General features: G+C 39.0%; 2 protein-coding genes across 2 annotated transcripts; both read left to right on the plus strand.

Moving 5' to 3' along the window:
- The first annotated feature begins 68 nt into the window (after nt 1–68).
- On the plus strand, nt 69–4,286 carry HOXB7 (homeobox B7). The gene is made up of 2 exons (XM_015810482.1): nt 69–468; nt 4,033–4,286. The coding sequence occupies exons 1-2, from the start codon at nt 69–71 to the stop codon at nt 4,284–4,286; spliced, it is 654 nt and encodes a 217-aa protein (XP_015665968.1).
- A 10,726-nt stretch (nt 4,287–15,012) lies between these two features.
- On the plus strand, nt 15,013–17,658 carry HOXB6 (homeobox B6). Its single transcript, XM_015810484.1, has 2 exons — nt 15,013–15,433; nt 17,399–17,658. The coding sequence occupies exons 1-2, from the start codon at nt 15,013–15,015 to the stop codon at nt 17,656–17,658; spliced, it is 681 nt and encodes a 226-aa protein (XP_015665970.1).
- Nucleotides 17,659–19,725: the final 2,067 nt, after the last annotated feature.

Here is a 19,725-nt window from a genome sequence, read left to right on the forward strand (position 1 = left end):
TAATATATCACGGTACCTCGTAAAACCGACACTAAAACGTCCCGGCCTACAAATCACCCGGCCAGATTATGAGTTCATTGTATTATGCGAATGCTTTATTTTCTAAATATCAGGCCGCAAATTCGGTTTTCCCCTCCGGAGTATTTCCCGAGCAAACTTCTTGCGCATTCGCTTCCAATGCCCAGCGCACCGGCTATGGCTCCAGTTCCACGGCCTCTTTCGCTGCTTCCATGCCTGCTCTCTACCCTAGCGGGGGAGGCATGCACCCCCAGCCCCCCGGCATGTATTCCAGCGGCTACGGTCTGGACACCAGCTCCTTCAACATGCACTGTTCCCCCTTTGAGCAAAACCTGTCCATGATGTGTCCGGGAGACGCGTCCAAGCCCAACTGTAACAAAAGCGACCAGAGGGAGACGGACTTGCGGCACGAAAGCAACTTGCGAATATATCCTTGGATGAGAAGCACAGGTGAGATCCTTCGGGAGAGTGGTGGAGATGGCGGGAAAGCCTTGGGGAGAAACCGGGGGGGGGATCAGCCGGGGGGAAGAGGTAATATTGAGGGTGGGGGAGAAAAAGATGGTGCTGAACTCCTTTTATGACGTTTGCCTTCAAAGGAATCTCTCCCACCCCTCCCCCTTCTCTCGCTGAGATTACCCTACAAAAGTAACCCTTAAACAATCAAATGGTTAAATATTTATTTCTTCTGTTGTTTCTGCTTTTGGCTTCCTGTATGCCAATGGCAGGGTGTCTTGGGAAAAGCACGCTGTACTATTAGAGGGGAGGTGAAAGGAAAGAAGAAAGAGACCGATTATAAAAAGTCAGCTTTCCTTTCCTTTCCCCTTTTCTTGGGATTACAAACACATAAACTCAGAAGTTTCTCTCAGATCCTGCACTGGAGGTTGATTCTTAGTGATTGTATAGTTGTTCTATTTTACAGTAGAAATGTTTTTTAAAAGACGGGGGGGGGGGGGGACAAACCCAGTGGGGCTTGTTTTGTTTTGAAAAAGGCCATTCCATTAGAACAGGAATCCTACACCCCCTCCCCCCCTCCCCCATGTCCTATGCCCTTCCTCTCCTCAGGATGTGCAATTATAGATATGCACTTCAGACCCACCAGTTTCTGGAAATTGGGGAAGGGGGGGGGGAATCAGATCATTCTTTCCCTTATCCACATTAAAATATGTGCATGTTTTTGGAACAGAAATGCACATAAGAGTTACAGACTTGTGAAGCCAGATGCACTGGTCGAGCTAGTTACACCTAATATCCGCTTCCCCAATTGTGTGTAGTCTGTATTAAGTACCAACAGTCTTACCTGCCTACTTTTCTCTGTCTATCTGATTTTGTTCTGCTGTTAGGAAAAGCAATGTAAGTTAAACTCTAAGGCACCTTGCAAAATCCAGAGGGAAGAAAGAAGCTTCCATCACTGGGCTTTCTAAGCTCAACTGTCCTTAACCCGTTATAGCACCATTATCACATTCAGTAATAGCTCTGTGCTTCTCTTGAGAGCCAGATTTCTCTTCCATGCTTGGTGGGATTGGTGATTCCCTTTCTTACTCCCACAAATCAACTCCATTATACCAATTACTGTTACAGGATCCCAGTAGAACAAGCACATTGTATTAAAACCAACAGAGGCAGACTACTAAGGAGCACAGAACACTTCAAGCTTGAAGTGGAAGGAAAATACATTTAAGTTGCAATCCTATGCACTCGTATCTGAAGGGAAATAACTAGTACAGGACTGTAAATGGTGGTGTGTCTCTTATGTTGCCTTTTCAAGCTTATATTTCTTGAGAACTAACAGGTGGAGGAAGGCATGAATCAACCATTGGGAGATCCCTCTCCCCCAGTAATTTAATGTAGGAAAATTGATTAGACTTTTGTTAGACCACCAAATACTGAGGTAGAGATAATGAGAATATTGAAAAGGGCCAGTTTCCCACATTCTTCTATAGCTGGAATGTTAGTGAAAGTGGTCATTTCAGTGTGGGAGAGAACGGCAGGGAAAGGTTGTCCACAGATCAGTAGGCAGAAAACTAAATGGATGTCTATAGGAAATGGATGTCTTTGGCAATTCTATCACCCATGGCTCTTCTGAAATCTGCCAATTTTCTAGTAATATTCCACTGCAGGTCTCCTCACTCCAATGCCCTTTGGATGTGTTGACTACAGCTACTATCATGGTCAGCTACAATATAAGCTGTAATCCCAGGCTTGTGGAGACACCTGATTGGGGGATGCCCTGGTAAAGTTCTATTTAAGAGTACATCTGGAATGGAAAGTGGTGGCTGAGGCAAAAATTCAGCCTAGGTCTCTATCCAAATAGCATGAAAGGAGACCAAAGCCAGGGGTGGGGGGTAAGGGGAAAACAAAGGCTGTGTGTGTGTGTGTGTGTGTGTGAACATGAAGGCACAGTAGCTTCAGTAATTTCAGGGGCTAACATAATAGATTAACTTTTCTTTCTTATTAGGTAATCCATAAACCACGATTTAGAGATTGCACCTCAAAGCCCAGCTTTAGTGTTGTGGGGTGGAGGAGAGACAGTTAAGAAGGACTTTCTTTTCCCTCCCCACTTTATAAAAACTAGCAATAGCAGCAGCTCCTGGTAGCAGGGCAAATTCTTTTTTGCTGCTGGAAGACAAGACAATATTGAAGGACGGAGCACAACCAGGGCGCAAGGCTGACCCCCCCTTTTATTGAGGGTCTGATGGCTTCTTTCCCCATTCCAACAAATGCAATGAAAACTGGGGTTTATTTCCTCTGTCTCTTATCTCCCCCTCCTCTCCCCGCCACCCCCTGCATTTCCTTGAGCCTTGCATGGAATTGGGAGATTCCACTGCCAAAGCAAGACTGGCCATTACAGCCTTCCGTTCAGCAAGAGTTTACAACTTACATTCCACAGACAGCTTATTTTCTTCCTCTTTGTATCCTGCTTTATTGCTCTTTTTACAGAGACAAAGACTTACATCCCTTCTCCCTTTTTTGCTAAACAATAAACATACTAAGTTGATCAACACATTTAGGAGAGGTAAAGTAGGGCTGTTTTAACTCTGGCAAGAACCGGTGATAAAAATCCATTTACTCAAAAGCTGGAGCCTCCTTAGTTATATGAGGCCAGCAAGAAATGACTGCAGAATTGATTTCTGGTTTGAATCCAGATTCTTTGGATGCCGGAGTAAAATAGTTGTGGTCAAAGACAGGACGCTTGCTTTGAGGAATTCCCATATCGCCTAACTGAGCCCAGCGGCTTCCGAAATTCCTAATGAAAAAATCCAAATACCACTTTTTTTCCCTCAGGGGAAGGGGTAGAATAAAATAAAACACAACCTGGAAAAGGAAGGAAGTACCCTAACATTAACCTTCACTGACTTAAATAAGTTTACCAGATGTGGAAATTTCTGCAGGGAAGAGCTTCCTTGTAATTTCATCCACCTCAATTCTTGTTGCATGATTTAACTCTTATCAAACATCTTATGAGAAAATAAGTAACAAGCTCTTTATAGAACTTTTCATTCCGGTTTGCATTTCTCAACACGAATTTTTACTGATCTTTGTTGGTAGGGACAGGAATTTTGACATTTAAAAAAGTAATGCATTGAATCTCCTTGAACAAAATTTGCATCACCAATAAATTGTCCTAAATTCATTCAACCCTCAATGCTTGCCCTAAACTCAACCTGATGCCTCCAAAAAAGTGTATGAGCAAGCTTAAGTTGTGCGCTTAATAACTGCAACATTTATTTGAAATTATAGAGCTGAATAATAAATTCCTGCCTAAAGAAGCTGAAAAAGATTCATTCAAAGTATGCAATATCATACTTTTCTTTTAATTTGTTTTAATGGTGTCAAAGTATAAAATAAATACAGATTTTTTATGTAAGGAAAAATATGTCTTATTAAAAAAAAGTAGGCAGTCTTAAACATATGTATATTGTGAATAGGCAACATGTTAAAAAAAAACACACAGAGGCACATAAAGAAGTGCAAAACAAAAACAATCTTGTAAAATTCTATTTTATTATTTTCCAGGAACTGACAGAAAGAGAGGCCGCCAGACCTATACCAGGTACCAGACCCTGGAACTGGAGAAAGAATTCCATTACAACCGTTACTTGACCAGAAGGCGACGCATTGAGATAGCCCATGCTTTATGTCTTACAGAAAGACAGATCAAAATCTGGTTCCAGAACAGACGGATGAAGTGGAAAAAAGAAAACAAACCTGCAGGGCCAGGCTCAAATAGCCAGGAAAAACCAGAGGCTGAAGAAGATGAAGAAGAATGAAAGAAAAAGAAGGGATGAAAGTGGGAATGGAAGAGAGAGAATGGCACTGAAAAGAAAGAAAGAAAAGAAAAAAAAGTAATCTGACCGCACTGTTCCACAAATTTAGAGGAAAATGTAAAAATTAACATAATAGTTTGTACATTGAAACAAGAAACAAACATCTAAGCAAACTGAAAGGATTCTTTCTTCTGCTTCTTGACACTTGGAAAACTACCTATATTAACATTTCTCTCTCTTATTTTGTTTTTGTACAACAAAAAAAGAAACCTACCTATTAAATGTCTCTTTAGAATCAAATCTAGGTAACTGTTTTGTTTTCATGTTGGTATAATATAGTCCAAGTATTTGTAAATTTTCTTGTTTAAAACTTCTCTTTTTGAGCCTCTTGTAATTTAAAAGAAATGGTTTATGAAGTAAAAATGTGGACGTGGTTAGCACTTTTCCTTAGAAAACCCATGAACTCCAAATGTATGAAGGGAACACAAAACTTAGCAGAAGACAAAATTGTTGTACATAATTCTGTAAAATTCCTGTCTTCCTCTTCGTAGGTTTGTGCCTCTACGTCTGATTACTGGTGCTGTTTTTTTTTCTTGCTCATTTTATTTTATTCTGTTTTTGTTGATGTATATTTTTACATGTTTGGCAATGGACCACTTCATTTTTACTGTCACTAGAGAATCTGAAATTAATATTGTGCTGAGTAAAACCAATGTATATGATAGATAGCAAATACTTTAATAGTTTACCAATCTTTTTGATTTGTATTCTGTGATTACTCTGCGTAGAAAGGGGAAAATAATTAAAAACAATATTATAAATATTCTGTCCATTAATGGCTGTATTTATTTATTTGTCAAATTTATATGCCGTTCATCTCGCAGTGCGAAGTGACACTGAGCAGCTTTACATGGGTGAGAGATATCATTTATTTGGTGTGAACAGGGAAGCGTTCCTGTGTCTTCCAACTGGCGCTTATGCTTTGAGAGAGCAGATTTCAAAAATTCCTTCCCAATTCCTACTATTTTCTTCCATTTATTGATATGCATGTTTAAAAATTCCTTTCAATCCTATTGCAAAAATCCGGCACCGTTCTCTGTTGATTACATCATGTTAAAATCACAAGCTATTTTATTCTCCCTGCATTATCGGCAGGCATATGAGCTTACCAATGTCAGTAGTTTGGCCACTTTGGGAACAGAATGGAGGGTTAAAGCTTGTGATGGTCTGCTTAAGGGTTGACACCAAGCGCCTTGATTAAGAAAAGAACTGTGTCATGTGATTCCCTTTTTTCAATCAGCTTCTTCAAAAAACAAAAGAACAGCAAATAAGATACGCTGCGACTGCTACTAATAATAACACCAACTAATAATAACACCAACAAAAATGCATGTTCAGTTCCTTAGATTTATCTCAATTTGTATCTTTAACCTTTTCATAGGGAGACATCTATCTGTGGCAAGTAAAAGTTAACAATAAAAAATAATACAAATGAGTGATTTAAGTCAGAAAGGCAACATAACATTTGTAACAAATTTCAGACACATTCAAGGCATCATTTCAGTTTAGTTTTTCAGTTTTGTACTTTCACATCCTAGACCAGTAATTGCAGAACTAAAAGAGGAATGGTATCTTAACCACTTCGCATTTCATTTTTTATGATTGTGAAATACAGAGTTGCTTTTGTTTTCATTGGCGGTAAGGTGCTAAATGGTCAAAATGTAAAGATAAATGATAAATAGGAAAAAGTAAAGCAAAGCTTCATCCAACTCTTAATTAAACTTAAAGTAAAAATAAAATCATGAAATAGATATTTTTACTCACTCACACTTTCTGTAACATTATTTTGATGTTTTAAAATTCTTCTCTCCAGTATTTTTCAGTTATATCTTTGCCTTCAACTGTATACTAATACTTCTGAGAAGGAAATGTTTAAAAATATTACTTATAGATTATGAAAAGAAATAGATAATCTTTAGATAAGATCTTGTAATATTGCATACAGTTACATCCGCACAGAAGAGATGTGTATTCTTGGGCATGAGTATGTGCGTGCAATAGAAAGATAGGTGAAATAGATACGCACATATAAAATTATCAAAATAAAATATTAGAAAATAATTGCTTTGCTGTTAATTGATGGTTGCGTGAATCTATCCAGAGAAATAAGGAGAGGGAATAATACTATGTCTAATTTCTTTGAAATTAGATCTGAAAGACCAAATAAACAAAAATGTATATTCCTTTCTCAAGCAAAATAAGTAATTTCAGTGGATAGGTTCTAAGGGTAGAAACAGTATTCCTGAACTGCCCTATCACCCACCCTTATGCGATTTTGCTGCATTGGACCACTACTATTGTGTTCGTGGCATGTACCACTGCGGTAGTGTGTACGCCTTCAAAAACCTTAGTGCGCCTGTGCGAGTATACGCCCCTTCTTTCTTTCTTTCTTTCTTTCTTTCTTTCTTTCTTTCTTTCTTTCTTTCTTTCTTTTTCTCCTACCTTCCTTCTTGTATGTCTGTGTATATACACACACACAGAGATATGTAAATACACATGTTCCACATGCATACATTATACAAATGCATGAATATAATAACATCTATATGCCTGACTCCGTTAAATATGTTTCTTACGATCCGATTATGTTTTTTCCCCCTGATGTCTTGAAACTGGAGCATTTAATGTTTTAATTTGGTAGCGAATTTCCGGAAGGGAAATCGCGGGAGAATATTCTTCCCCACCCCAGTCCGATTAAGCTAAGGAGAACCACTTTTGCTTTAAAGGAAACAAAACATAATTTCAGAACAAGTGCTTCTATGCCTCCCTCCCTCTTTCCTCCCGCATTTCCATACTACAGGTATGAGACAGTGGTGGATGCCTATAGCGAAGAAGGGTCGAAAGCTTGGGAGGGCTTGTGCAGAGAGGTGGCTTCGCAGGAGGTTCTTTTAACCTTTAATGAAGGAGGGGTCGTTTAAGGCCCCCTGCCGAGATGTGGAGCCCCCCCCCCCAATCTTCGTATATTCTTTCTTCTACTCTCCCTCTTTTTTTAAAGAAAAGATGGCGGCTGAGAAAAAGACTGCTGTTAAAGCAGTCATGAAGAAATGCAATAAATTCCTTGTTGTTTTATGAAAATTTACAACTTTGTGATAGAACTTTATGAGTGGCTGGGTTCTGCGATTGGCCAGAGCTGGTCATGTGGACTGCTAACCGTGAACATGAACTTTTTATGATTTCCCATGTGGTTATTCTACCATTCTTTTGGCCGCTGTACCTTGGGTCGGATCACTGTCCTCTGTAGGACTGTCGTCTCTTTTAACATTTTTTTTTGCTTTCATGTATAAGCTCAATAGGGCTAAAAATAGAGGAGGAGCAGGGGAAGCGCCGGCACAAACACACGCACACACACACACACAGTTTCTCTCTCATGCACACACACACAAACACTCTCGCAGATGCACGCATATCTGGGACTAAGCTTAAATAGCTAATATTATTGATCCCACCTACCCTTCCTTTTCCAATTCTCTCTGTACTGACTCGGGTTCTCTCTCTAATGATGGAGGGGGAAATGGAGAATCGGTACCGGATGGAGGCTTTGGTCATTTTTCAAAGAGGGAAGTTACTCCATTTTCTGTACAAAACGACGCGGCAAAGGAAAAAAGCTATCAGAAGTCGCAATGGACGGCTATCAGGTTGGGACAATATTTGTCAGCTTACATATAAAAGCAAACGCAATTCAATCTCCCCCCCCTCCTCCTCTTTCGCCTCCTCCTCTTCATCCTCCTCCTCCTCCTCCCAATCCAGAGAAGGATGGGCATCAAAAGGTAAGCTCATAATTTTCTAAAATTGAAGCTGATATTATTTGAAGGAGGCAAAGAACTGAACATAGATTTGCTTTCTTTTTTATATGAAAAAATATAAAAAAATATGAGATGGTGAAAAGCTATTGTTAAATATATCATTACATAAGAAAAAGGAAGGAAGGAAGGAAGGAAGGAAGGAAGGAAGGAAGGAAGGAAGGAAGGAAGGAAGGAAGGAAGGAAGGAAGAAGGAAGGAAGGAGGGAGGGATTAAGATATCCATGTCACCTAGAGAATTCGAGCTACCTCAATAGTCATATATTTTTTTAACATAGGGGGAATACAACCCCTTCTGTAGGCTTCTTTTCATTCTTTCTTTTACCCTTCAAATCTCTTCCCCATCCCAGGAAGAACGATTTATCGAGACTTGCTTGTCAGCGAGCGAATCCACTCATTTTAAGAAGTTCTGTACAGCAGCCAGTTCGATTTAGATCCTTTTCTCCAGGGTGTTCTGTGTCGACGTAGGTGATTTTTCTTCTAACAAACTGTTCCGTCTATGTAAGGTTGGGAGGGTGAGAAGAGACAGAACACAGATAGATGGTCACAACAGTTAATAAATACAATTAAGGGAAAAATTCAACGGCACTAGGTTTTAAACTAAAGACATAAAAACCCCAAAATGTTAATATAAGGGCGGTAACACTGCTTACATTTGGGCGTTAACATAAAATGCACGTGCATGCATGTGTATGTGTTGTAAGATACAACAGTATTGTATAAAGATGATAATGTTTGTACATGTCATTCCATCAATATTTAGAAATATTGTTTTTCGTTTTGTTGCTCTATAAATAATATTTTCGACTGGATTCTAATTGATATGCTTTTTTTAAAAAGAGGGAGGGATCCTCACAGAATAATTTAAAACGTTTCTTGGCTGATGTGTTCAATTAACCATTTACCAGTAAAGTGTTGAAGAGCTGTACTTGAAAAAGAACTACTATTACCTGGAAGCGAATACTGCTTACTCAGTTTGAAATGTATGTAACAGTTAGTTAAACATTTTAAAAACCAAAAATTATCTAACTTCCTAGCCTTCCAAGTTTCTTTATCAACATTACCTTGCTGCAAATAAATCACAACTGCATGGAATATAAAGGGGGAAAATGAAAATATGTAAATAATATGTCTTCTACATTTTTATATCTAGTTATGACTGTTGGACTAAGATTTATTGTGATCTTTCTGATTCTCTGTACCCTTCTTTTCTATCCACCAGACTTTTGAGAGTTGAATCGTGGTTGTTGTTGTATTAATACAATAGGTTTTTTTTTTCTATTTTCAGACTAGTGCCATTTCTAAACCGCTTGTTTTCCAATATTCATGTATTCATTATGGCCTTTTTTACTCCTACTGGGAAGTATCACTCTCCAGTTAAAAGATGGCCTGTAAGTGGATTATATAAAGGCCACTCGCGAAAGAATTCCTATTGCTTAAACAACACAGCTAAGTTGTTTATATGTGTGCAGTTTTCTCCTCCCCAACGGAGCACCTATTCTTTTATTTTAACTGTTCGCCTTTTACTCTGCCTTCTCATTCGGTGCTGTTTGCTGCCATCTACCGTCCAATTAAAGAATTCTTCGAGTTGCTTTCCATGCTGTACAGTGATAAATTTCCCATGAAAACTAGTTTAACTAGACCAAGATTTTCATTTTCTACAGTTAATTTATTTTTGTCATGTAATGGATTAGACATGCCTTACAGAATCTGGAAAATGGGCTGAAGATAATTTCTACCCGTCTATTTTAGTTAAGATTGTGTTAGTGTGTGTTAAAATGCATTCATGGTAACAGACTATTCTTTTTAAATTGCATGAAGTATTTTTTTTACAGCTTTCGGAACGTAGGAACATTTCAGATGGGACTTGTATGTGTTTGTATCAGTTTAAAAAAATCTTTTCCTAAGGAATTATGTAAAATGTTTTGCTTAATTGTTTCTGGTAAACTGATAAAAAGGTACTTTTGTCAATATATGACAAACCTATTCCATTTTTCAACTGAAAGACATAGTTTGATATTACTGTTCAAAATTTTACTAGGGTTAGAGAGGGCTGGCGTGTAAGTATAAAATTTATTAATCATAGGCTACTCACGCACTCACACACACAAACTTATGTTATCAGAATCAGATTAAATATAATCATTTTATTTTTATGCCTCAATTATATGCATTCCTCCAGTTAATATAGACTATGATGTTTGTGTAAATATCATTATAATGAGGTTAACATTTGAGATAGAGGATTTCTGAGTTTTTATTTTAGAATATCTCTCACCACACAAGATAGCCAAGTGACAATTACATTAGTTTCCCTCTCCTCTGTTACTTTCAGAGAGCTGGAAAATATGTTAAAATATCGTTTTGCAGCATTTGCCATTTCTGGTTTTTTTTAATCAAATATTTCCAAAAAATGTGGGGCCAGCTTGTTTGTTTTGTTTCTTAACGTTACTATAAACAGCCATTTCCCCTTCTAGTTAATTATTAGCTTAATCCTTTTGATAAAGTAATGAAAGGGAATGTCCCCATACTCTTTTTTTTAATCCTCCACAATCCCATTAAAAAGATGATTATACATTACAGGGGAAGTCAGGTAAATTAAACACAAATGGCTGAAAATTAAAATTGAATGGTTAAATGCTTGAAAACAGGAAATTGAGAGGATAAGACAAAGTATGTGTGGGTGGGTGTGTACATGCTTGTGTGTATATGTGTGTGTATTATGAGTTGTGTGCCTTTAGTAGGTTTTATAAATGCCCACAATATAAACATCAGTTAGACTTGTGGTAAGACAAAAAAAGCTCATCTCTTGTGAATACTTTTATGATCCTAAATAAATTTATGAGGCTATTCAATTCTCTCTCCCTTTCCTCCCCCCAGTGTGTGTGTGTGTATATATACAGGGTGTACTTAAAGGCCAATCTTAAGTTTATGGTACCAATTTGATTCTCCTGTAAAAGATCATGCTGTTTGCTGAATTCCAACACCCCCATTCACAAAGGAGAAATAAAATTTCCTCACTTGCTTGCCATTTTATATCTTATTGAAAATTTTCTGATTGTTTAAGCTTGCTTCAACTCCCCCCCCCCTCCTTTTGCCACCAAATAATTCCCTGGCCTAGCATCTGCCTAAAGAAATATTTGGGTGTAGGTTTTAATCCCTTCATTTATCTCCCCCACCACCATCACCACTTTTCCTGATGCTCTCTAAAGTTGGATTTTGCTAAAGCAAAGACAGGAAAGAATGGAGAGGAAACAGGAGAGGGGTCAGAAACAAGGGGCACCTTTTCAGCAAAATACCAGCTACAACTTCTATAAATAAATACTGTTAATCTTTATTAATTCTTCTCATACTTATGCCTTAAACTGGTCAAGATAAATTTTCTGAGTTTAAAGAAAGCCTGTCAGTATCTTATAACAATAACAGGTCATAGAGAAGAGTCTCTTTGCTTTACAGCTGTCCCATATATTATTTTCAACTAACAAAAATATTAGTTGAAAAATATTGCCCACTATAAAAGTTTGCCAAGGGACCTAAGAATAAGGTCCCCTATATTTTCATAGTAATCAGAGGAGGAAAAAAGGATGAAAATTATTAGTATTAGAAGAAAAAGATGTTGATGGGCTAGGCATTAAAATAAATATTCTCAACTACCTATGGTATTAGATAATATGTGAGATGGGGGCTATAGAAATCAAATAAATAAATGATGAATGAATAAATGAATAAATAGCAATAATCTGAGGGATTATTCTGGCCCCAAATATTGATTACTAAAAACTAATGTCTCCTTACTACTACAACATACACCCAACTTACAACATAGAATAGTGTACAGCAGGTTTTCAAGTCATTTTCAGGTATCAATTTATACTTTTTAAAAGCTGTAAAATCAAAATACATTGAAAGCATTGACAGGATTTGGCAATGTGGGAAGTTTTTTTCCTCATATTTGGACAATAAATAACTACTAGTGCAGGACAAATCAATCAGTGGATTAACTTTTGAGTTTACCTATTTTCAGATTTAAAGTTTCAAATATTTTGCAACATTTAAAATATTCCATCTGAGTTGCCAGATTTGAGCAGTGGAACTTTTCTCCAACACACAAACAGGTTTGAAAAAGGCTAGGCTTTTTCCATTTTAAAGAGTATACATTAAATATTTTTAAATGTATTTATTATATATTTCAAATTTAACTATTTTCTATTCCCTAAGCAATCCTTTCCCAGACCAATGCCTTTCCCCCCACATCCACCCATCCACAATGCGCATTTCCAGTACCAGTTCTTAAGATTAAAAGTTCAAAGGTAGCACATTTACTCACTTAAATAGCCAAATAATCCATTCAGAGATTCTTGCTAATCTGTTATTAAGCAGGGATCTGAAGTGTTATGCTGATTTGAAATTAGTTTTTTGAGAGTGGGGTGGGGTTGCTCAGATCCGTTTTCTTACTCTTCTTCCGCCCAATTTTCTCTGTTTCTACATATCAGTAAAACAGATTAACTTAAAGTTAGGGTGTACTCTGAACATAAAGGAAAGGGGGGAAAGAATCAGCAGGAACACAAATCAAAGACCAGGGTAGTTTGTACGTTTTGTGTGTTTGTGTGTGTGTGTGTGTGTAAGAGAGAAAAGAAAAGAGGGAGAGTGCCTTGAACAAACAAACAAAAATTACTCCCCTTGCTTGCGATTTCCTTTCATTCTAAGAGTTATATTATAGTGGTGTTGGGACCCTGTGGGTTTCTATGCCTTTAAAAAAAACAGGCTAACAAATTAGATAGCAAGCCAACATGTTTTGTGGTTCCTTAATCCTTAACAGAAAGAAATCGCATTGGTCATTGCAGGGGTAACATTGCCATGTAAATCCGGTCTGGGAGCAATTGAAGGTGTGTGGTGGAGAATTCTTATGAACAGATTGCACATCTGTAATCGAGGGATGATAGACAGATAGGTTGGGTTACAGTTTCATTTGTCCAAAAAGTGCAGGGAAATCCCGTGATAGGCAAAGAGAATTAGGAAAGAGGTATGTATTTTTATAGACTGGCGATGAAGATGTGAGGTCTGTAAACAGTGCTTCAAAGTTTTTGAGAATCGAAAACAGCACGGCTGTAATGGCTGTTTCTTGAGAAAAGATGGAAGATGAACCGGATGAAAGGATCGATAAATTGGCCAGTAAAACGGAGCAAAGAAACAGAGGCAGAGAGAGAACAAGTATGACAATGGTGGCAAAATGATAGGCAGGGCAAGTAGCATTTTACAATTTGGAACTATTTCACTGTTGTAGAAAAAACTGGAGCATCTTTATAAGATTGCTTGAATTCACAATTGCATACGAAAGAAGTGGAATTGGGGAGGGGGGGAAAGAAATGGGCACATCTTTTTTAAAAACTGTCATAACCGAGCCAAAGACAGGATAATTTTATCGCTGGAGATCGAGGCTCGCCCGCCAAGTGTGAGAACTTGAGAACTGGCGAGGCGAAAGTCAAAAGCTAAAAACTCCAGCCTTTAGGTCAACTTATTCATCCCCTTCATAGTTATCTTTTTAAAAAAAAAGTTTTAAAGCAAATCAACGAATTAGACTCGGGTTTAATTTTATTCCCGAATTTACTGCAAACGCAAACGCACAAAATAGAAAACCGGGATTTCCCCTCTGCCCCCAAAGCTCCTATCAACCATCCTGACATCTCTCACCCCGGGACTATCCCTTGCTTTAAATTTAATAATTTCTGATGTTAGGTGATCAATAAGGGGGGGGGGGGTTTGGCAGTCAGACCAGCCGCTGCTTTTAACTCTAACCTGTCCAAAGACCCGGCCTGAACCGTAAAAACGCAAGAGGGCACCGTTCTTTGCGCAGAATGTCGTGGCAGCTCGAAGACCGGCAAATGCCTCTCTCGGACTTTGGACACGGAGCCGCAAACTTATACTGGAGGGATTTAATTAGACCGGAGAGATAAAATAGGCGCGAGGAGAGGGTAGAAACACATACCCGTGGGGGAGTAGGAGAGTTGGAGAAGGGAGAATAAATTGTAACCCCCATCCTCCAGATGCCCAGTCGCACCTCCCGAGGAGTTTAAAATTCTTGATAGAAAGCTCTGTCCTGTGCTCAGAGGACGCAGCAAAAGACGCTCGCTGGAATTTTTTTCCCTTCTCCAGATCCAGCGCTTGAGCGCTTGAACTGGCTGTACAGTAAAGGCTCCCATTGCCCCCACTTGAACCCAAAGGTGGGTGGGGAGGAGGGAGATAATGCGCTTTCCCATCCTCCTCCTCCTCCTCCAGACACTTATATGAAAAAAACCACAAACTTTTCAAGTTGAAAATATTTCTCATGTTTTCCTCCTCCCTCTCCTTGATAGCAGCAAGGATAAGACCGGCGTCATTCTTCATATCTTTCACCTTTCTCGTGTTTGTTTATTACTACCCAAAAATTTACCCCCAAATAGCTCTTGGATTTATCTTTTCCGAGATACTGAGTACGTGATAAAAGGGGGGGGGAGAAACAGGGGTAAAGAGTAGTGTCTTGTGCGTGGGGGGGGCGTTTCTGTTGTTTAAAGGTGATAGTATTGGTGGCAGGGATGCTTTCACTGGTTTGTTCTGGGGGGTCCCCTGTGCAGAGCTAACCCCTCTAGGGTGCTATTTCGCAGCCTCCGACTCCTGCTATTGGTCAGCGCGTGATCAGATGGTTCTCTTCCCTTATGTCCCTGGTTGGCACGCGGCCATCCCCCTTCAGCTAAAACCCAATCTCCCATATACTGCTAATAGCTAAACCGCTTGGACTATAAAACGCAACAAATCATAAAGAGCAAGGGAAAGAACAGACGCTGTTCTTCTGGTTAACTATTATTATTGTTATTGTTGTTATTATTATTTCCAATGAGTTCTTATTTTGTCAACTCTACTTTTCCGGTGAGCTTAGCCGGAGGTCAAGAACCATTTCTGGGACAGCTCCCTTTATATTCCACGGGCTACGCGGATCCTTTAAGACACTATCCCAGCACGTATGGAACTGGGGGCGGTGGGGTCCAGGAGAAAGGTTACGCGGGCGCGCCTTACTACCAGCAAACCAACGGAGCTTACAACCGGAGTCCAGCCTGCGATTACGGGACATCTGGTTTTTACAGGGAGAAAGAGACCGGCTGTTCTCTTTCGAGCCTAGAGGAGCCTGTTCAGTTCGGCCAGGAACAAGCCCGGAAGTCAGAATGCTCACAGAGCAAGCACGTTTTCGGGGACAACGAGGATCAAAAGTGCTCCACGCCAGTGTACCCTTGGATGCAGAGAATGAATTCCTGCAATAGTAAGTTGCTTTTCCCCCCCCCCTCATTCTTCCCAATCATGTTAGGTGACAGATGGCTACCCAGATAAAAGCAGGAAATGTTTTTTCTTCTAATCTGAAGTTGCAGGCAGTAGAGCCAGAAATTTCCTTCAAACTTTTTTGCACTGCTTACGCTGTGCTTCAAAGGCGCTGCCTAGCTTGTTTGTTTGTTTGTATGTTTGTCACATTATCTGCAGGAACTTCTCTAGAGTTGGTTCCTCTCTTTAGCCAACTTTCTGCAACTGAAAGTGCAGAGATTTATTGACTGAGCGGCTCTTGTCTTGTAGAAGGCAATGTTAGCTGTCACTCACTAGGGGTGATTTAGAAAGGCATCTTGGCACTCACACTCATCCGCGCGTGCACACACACTCACACGATGCAAATCGCTACCAAACTGACCCCCACTCCCCAATTGTTTTCAATAGATCTGGATTTCAACTTCTTTTCCACGTCTCTCTCCCCCCCCCTCCCAGTGATACAGACAGGATACCAATTCAGCCAAAGGCATATTCAGCACACTCAGCTTGTTGTATAATGTCAGGAGGGCTTAAATATTTGAAAAGAGAAAGCTACATTTTTAATGAAACTCAAACCGTAATTGAATGCCTGCCTGAAGAGGAAGTTGTAGATAGTTTTTCTTTCACTCACTCTCCCCACCTTTCTGATCAAAGACTGCCTCCAGATGCCATAATTTCCATAAAAATTCATTTAAAGAAGATAAAGATGTAGCCACAGCTCCTCCTTCCATCCCTACATTCCAAAGGGAGGGGAAATTAAGGGAAATCAATGGAGAGAGATAGGTAAAAGGTGGATAGATTAGGTAGGTAGATAGGTGTTTAGCTTAAGTTGTGGAATCTAAAGCAATTAGATCTGAATGGCAGAGGGGAAGAGAATATAGAAATAAAAGAGAGGAAAGACTAAGCACCACATAAGGGAAATAAACTTGGTCAGAGGTGAGTGTCCAGAAGAAAATGAAGAGAGCATAGGGTAAAAAGAATTCTTAACTTTGGACATTAATTCTTTCCTAATGGAAGTGCGGGAAGGAAGTACATAGATAACTCTCCCAAAACAAATCTTGTCAGACTGCTATTGCACTCATTCATTATATATATATATTAACCTCTATACGCCATTGCTCCTAGACCCTCAACTGTGTGAAGGAGTGTTGTTACTTATCTTTGTTTAAATATCGACCCCCCCATATTAAGTCACTTCCCCTTCTGCTGCTTTTGAAAGCCCCACAGCATGTTCAAAGCCTATTTCTCGGAGAATTGCAGCAGTTGAGGAATGGGATTTATTCCCAAGCAAGTGTCCCAGTGCAGCAATTTTCGTCCTTGTGAATACTGCTCAGGAGGGCACTCGAGTTTGCAGGGAGAGAAAGGTAGAGAGAACCTTTTGGTGAAGAAGCAGTTTCCTTAACTCTCCCAGAAACAGTAAGCTTCTGAGTTACATCACATTGCTTTCCAAAGTTTTGCCCTCCCCTTCTTGTTGAAAAAGACAAACATGCAAACAAACAAAACAGATTGTATGGTGGGAGTTGCAAGTTTTCAAGCTGAGCTTTCTGGCTGCTCAGCCAACGGCAGGCAAAGAATTTCTGGGAGGTGTATCTTCCAAGTTTTCAATTCCAACCTGAAACAGAATTGTTCTGGAAAAGGAAATGTCCCCAAGCACGAAGGGAAAAGCCAATTAGATAGGAGTGGATTTGGTTATCACTGGTATTAGGTACTACAGTGGGTTTTGATAGCTGAGAGTTGAAAACAAGAGAGCGGGGCCACTTGGAGTAGGAACATTACTGCAGGGAATGGGGTCTCTTTCCCTCCCCTCCCCCCCTGCACACGCACAAACTCACAAGATACTCTGGTGCATAGCATAGCCATTGGCATGTATATGTGTAACTCCAGTAAATGTTCAGTAGCACACGCTTGCCTTCTTCTCCATCCCCACCAGGTACCTCCTTTGGGCCGAGTGGCAGACGAGGCCGGCAGACTTATACGCGCTACCAGACTCTGGAGCTGGAGAAAGAATTCCATTTTAACCGTTACCTGACCAGGCGCCGACGCATCGAGATCGCTCACGCCCTGTGTCTGACGGAGCGCCAGATAAAAATCTGGTTTCAGAACCGAAGGATGAAATGGAAAAAGGAGAACAAGCTCCTAAACTCCACTCAGCTGAGCGCCGAAGAAGAGGAGGAGAAACCAACGGAATGAAAAAGCAGAACCCAGAACCGGGGAGAGAAAGAGAGAATGAGAGCCCGAATAAATGCAGAGTGAATGAATGAATGAATGAATGATGAATGAGAAAGCAGAATGTCAACAATTGGGGAGCTCCAGAAATGGCAACTCCTCCCACCCAAAAGGCACAACTGAGACAAGCATTTTTGTAAAATATCTGAGACTGTTATGGTGGTGTTGTCCTTTTACACCCTCACTTGCATTGAATTATTGAATTTGTCATATCATAACCATGTTTCTAGTCCAATTTATTTTCCCACCCTCTTTATTGCCCCTTCTCTTTGCCACAGTTGGGATTGTGGTTGTGTTTTGTTTTGTTTGATTTACCTTTGGGTGTCCTCCTTAGGATTCTTGTTAACCCTTGTATTTAAGTGGAGGTGCTGCAATATATGTGTCAGGTTTGGGGCTATTTGATTGTCTTTATTTTGTAAAACAGAAGTGTCATGCACGATTTACTTATTGTTTGCTTTTTTATATAAAATTAAGTTAATCAAGCCCTGGGTTCTCTGTCATTTAAGGGTTATTGTTTTAAGCAAAATTATATTAAAAAGGAACAATTGCAACCTAAAAAGTATGGTGGATTTTTTTAAAGAGTTTTTTTAATCGGTTTTATTTTATTACAATTTGTATAGTGTTGTATTTGTAGTTTGTGTTAGCTATGGAGATTTTAAAAGACCTATACAAACAATAAAAAGATAAAAACAAGTACACTGAGAAAAACACTTGTTATGTTCATAATTTAGAATGTGTTTTCTTTCTTTCCACATCGTTTCTAATGAATACATCTATATCTATACGAGGTGTATGGTTGGTAGTAAAAAAAATTAAAAACCTGCTTTAAAAAAACAGATTTCCTTAATCTGAACAGGCAAGCAATTCCTTAAACACTACAGAAGTTAGAGGATGAAAGATATATTCAGTCCCCCCCTTACAGACACACACACACACACACACACACACACACACAGAGAGACGCACACGACTTTCACTTGCTTAGCCTAAACTTAAATAAAAGACCTTTTCACCAAGAATATATTGGAGCTGACATTTAACTTTAATATGGATTTTTTTATTATTACTGCACAAAAGAGTTATGTGGGGTGCACACCACACATATAATAAATCAAAGAAACAGGCATAATTCGCTGTCCCATTCTACATCTGCTAAAACATACATAACATTTTCATAGCCTTTCTCAAACATTGGCTCAAGTTCCTTTTAGGTAAATCTTTCCAATCCCCCCTCCTCAAGCCCTCTAACTAGCCTTAATATCTTACTACAAATTAAGCTAAAATATGAGACTGGGGGCTATTAATGTCCTATGATCAAAAGAAAAATGTGTTAAATAAACCGATTTAAAAGGAAATATTCAGGTAGCATTTTAAAAAAGAAGAGAACCTTAAATCTATTTTTCCTCATTTAATTCTGTCTTTCCTTTCCTTTCCTTTCCTTTCCTTTCCTTTCCTTTCCTTTCCTTTCCTTTCCTTTCCTTTCCTTTCCTTTCCTTTCCTTTCCTTTCCTTTCCAAGCATTGATTACTTAAGGAAGGTTAACAATTCTTTGCTGTTGTCCTTAGCAAATTGTTAACAGCTATCCTTGGTTTGTTTGTTTTTACTATTTTATATTTTCTGAATCCTTTTTTTGAAAAGAAGAAAAAGTGGTGAAACAATAATTTCCTTTCTAATACACTCTCATTTCACATGCTCAAGTATAAAGACATTAATTCCTTCCCACCTTCCAAATACAATGAAATCCAGTATTCTGAAGTCTTGCAGCTGCATAATACTTATTCTTATTGCTACACTTTTTAGTAGCTGTGATTATTATGACTAAGTGCCAGTTTCAATATGGCTCATAATTTTCAATGAGTTGCAAGCTAGTTTTTGTAAATTCTTGTAGGTTGGCAGAAGAAGAATGGAAAAGAAAATAGTGACATGGCTGGACAAAAACAAAGAATTCCAGATCCAAATCTGGCCCATCATTATAAAATTGATCATTACCAAACATTTTAATAATTTAAATAAACGTTGAAAACCCTCTTCA

The sequence above is a fragment of the Protobothrops mucrosquamatus genome, unplaced genomic scaffold (genome assembly GCF_001527695.2).
Source record: "Protobothrops mucrosquamatus isolate PMUCROS unplaced genomic scaffold, P.Mucros_1.0 scaffold10, whole genome shotgun sequence".
Classification (NCBI taxonomy): domain Eukaryota; kingdom Metazoa; phylum Chordata; class Lepidosauria; order Squamata; family Viperidae; genus Protobothrops; species Protobothrops mucrosquamatus.

Bases quoted from the DNA above. Each gene is read 5' to 3' on its own strand.
- HOXB7 (XM_015810482.1), top strand. From the start codon at position 69: ATGAGTTCATTGTATTATGCGAATGCTTTATTTTCTAAATATCAGGCC. The intron at 469-4,032 runs GTGAGATCCTTC...ATTATTTTCCAG, and splicing joins TCCTTGGATGAGAAGCACAG to GAACTGACAGAAAGAGAGGC.
- HOXB6 (XM_015810484.1), top strand. From the start codon at position 15,013: ATGAGTTCTTATTTTGTCAACTCTACTTTTCCGGTGAGCTTAGCCGGA. The intron at 15,434-17,398 runs GTAAGTTGCTTT...CATCCCCACCAG, and splicing joins GAGAATGAATTCCTGCAATA to GTACCTCCTTTGGGCCGAGT.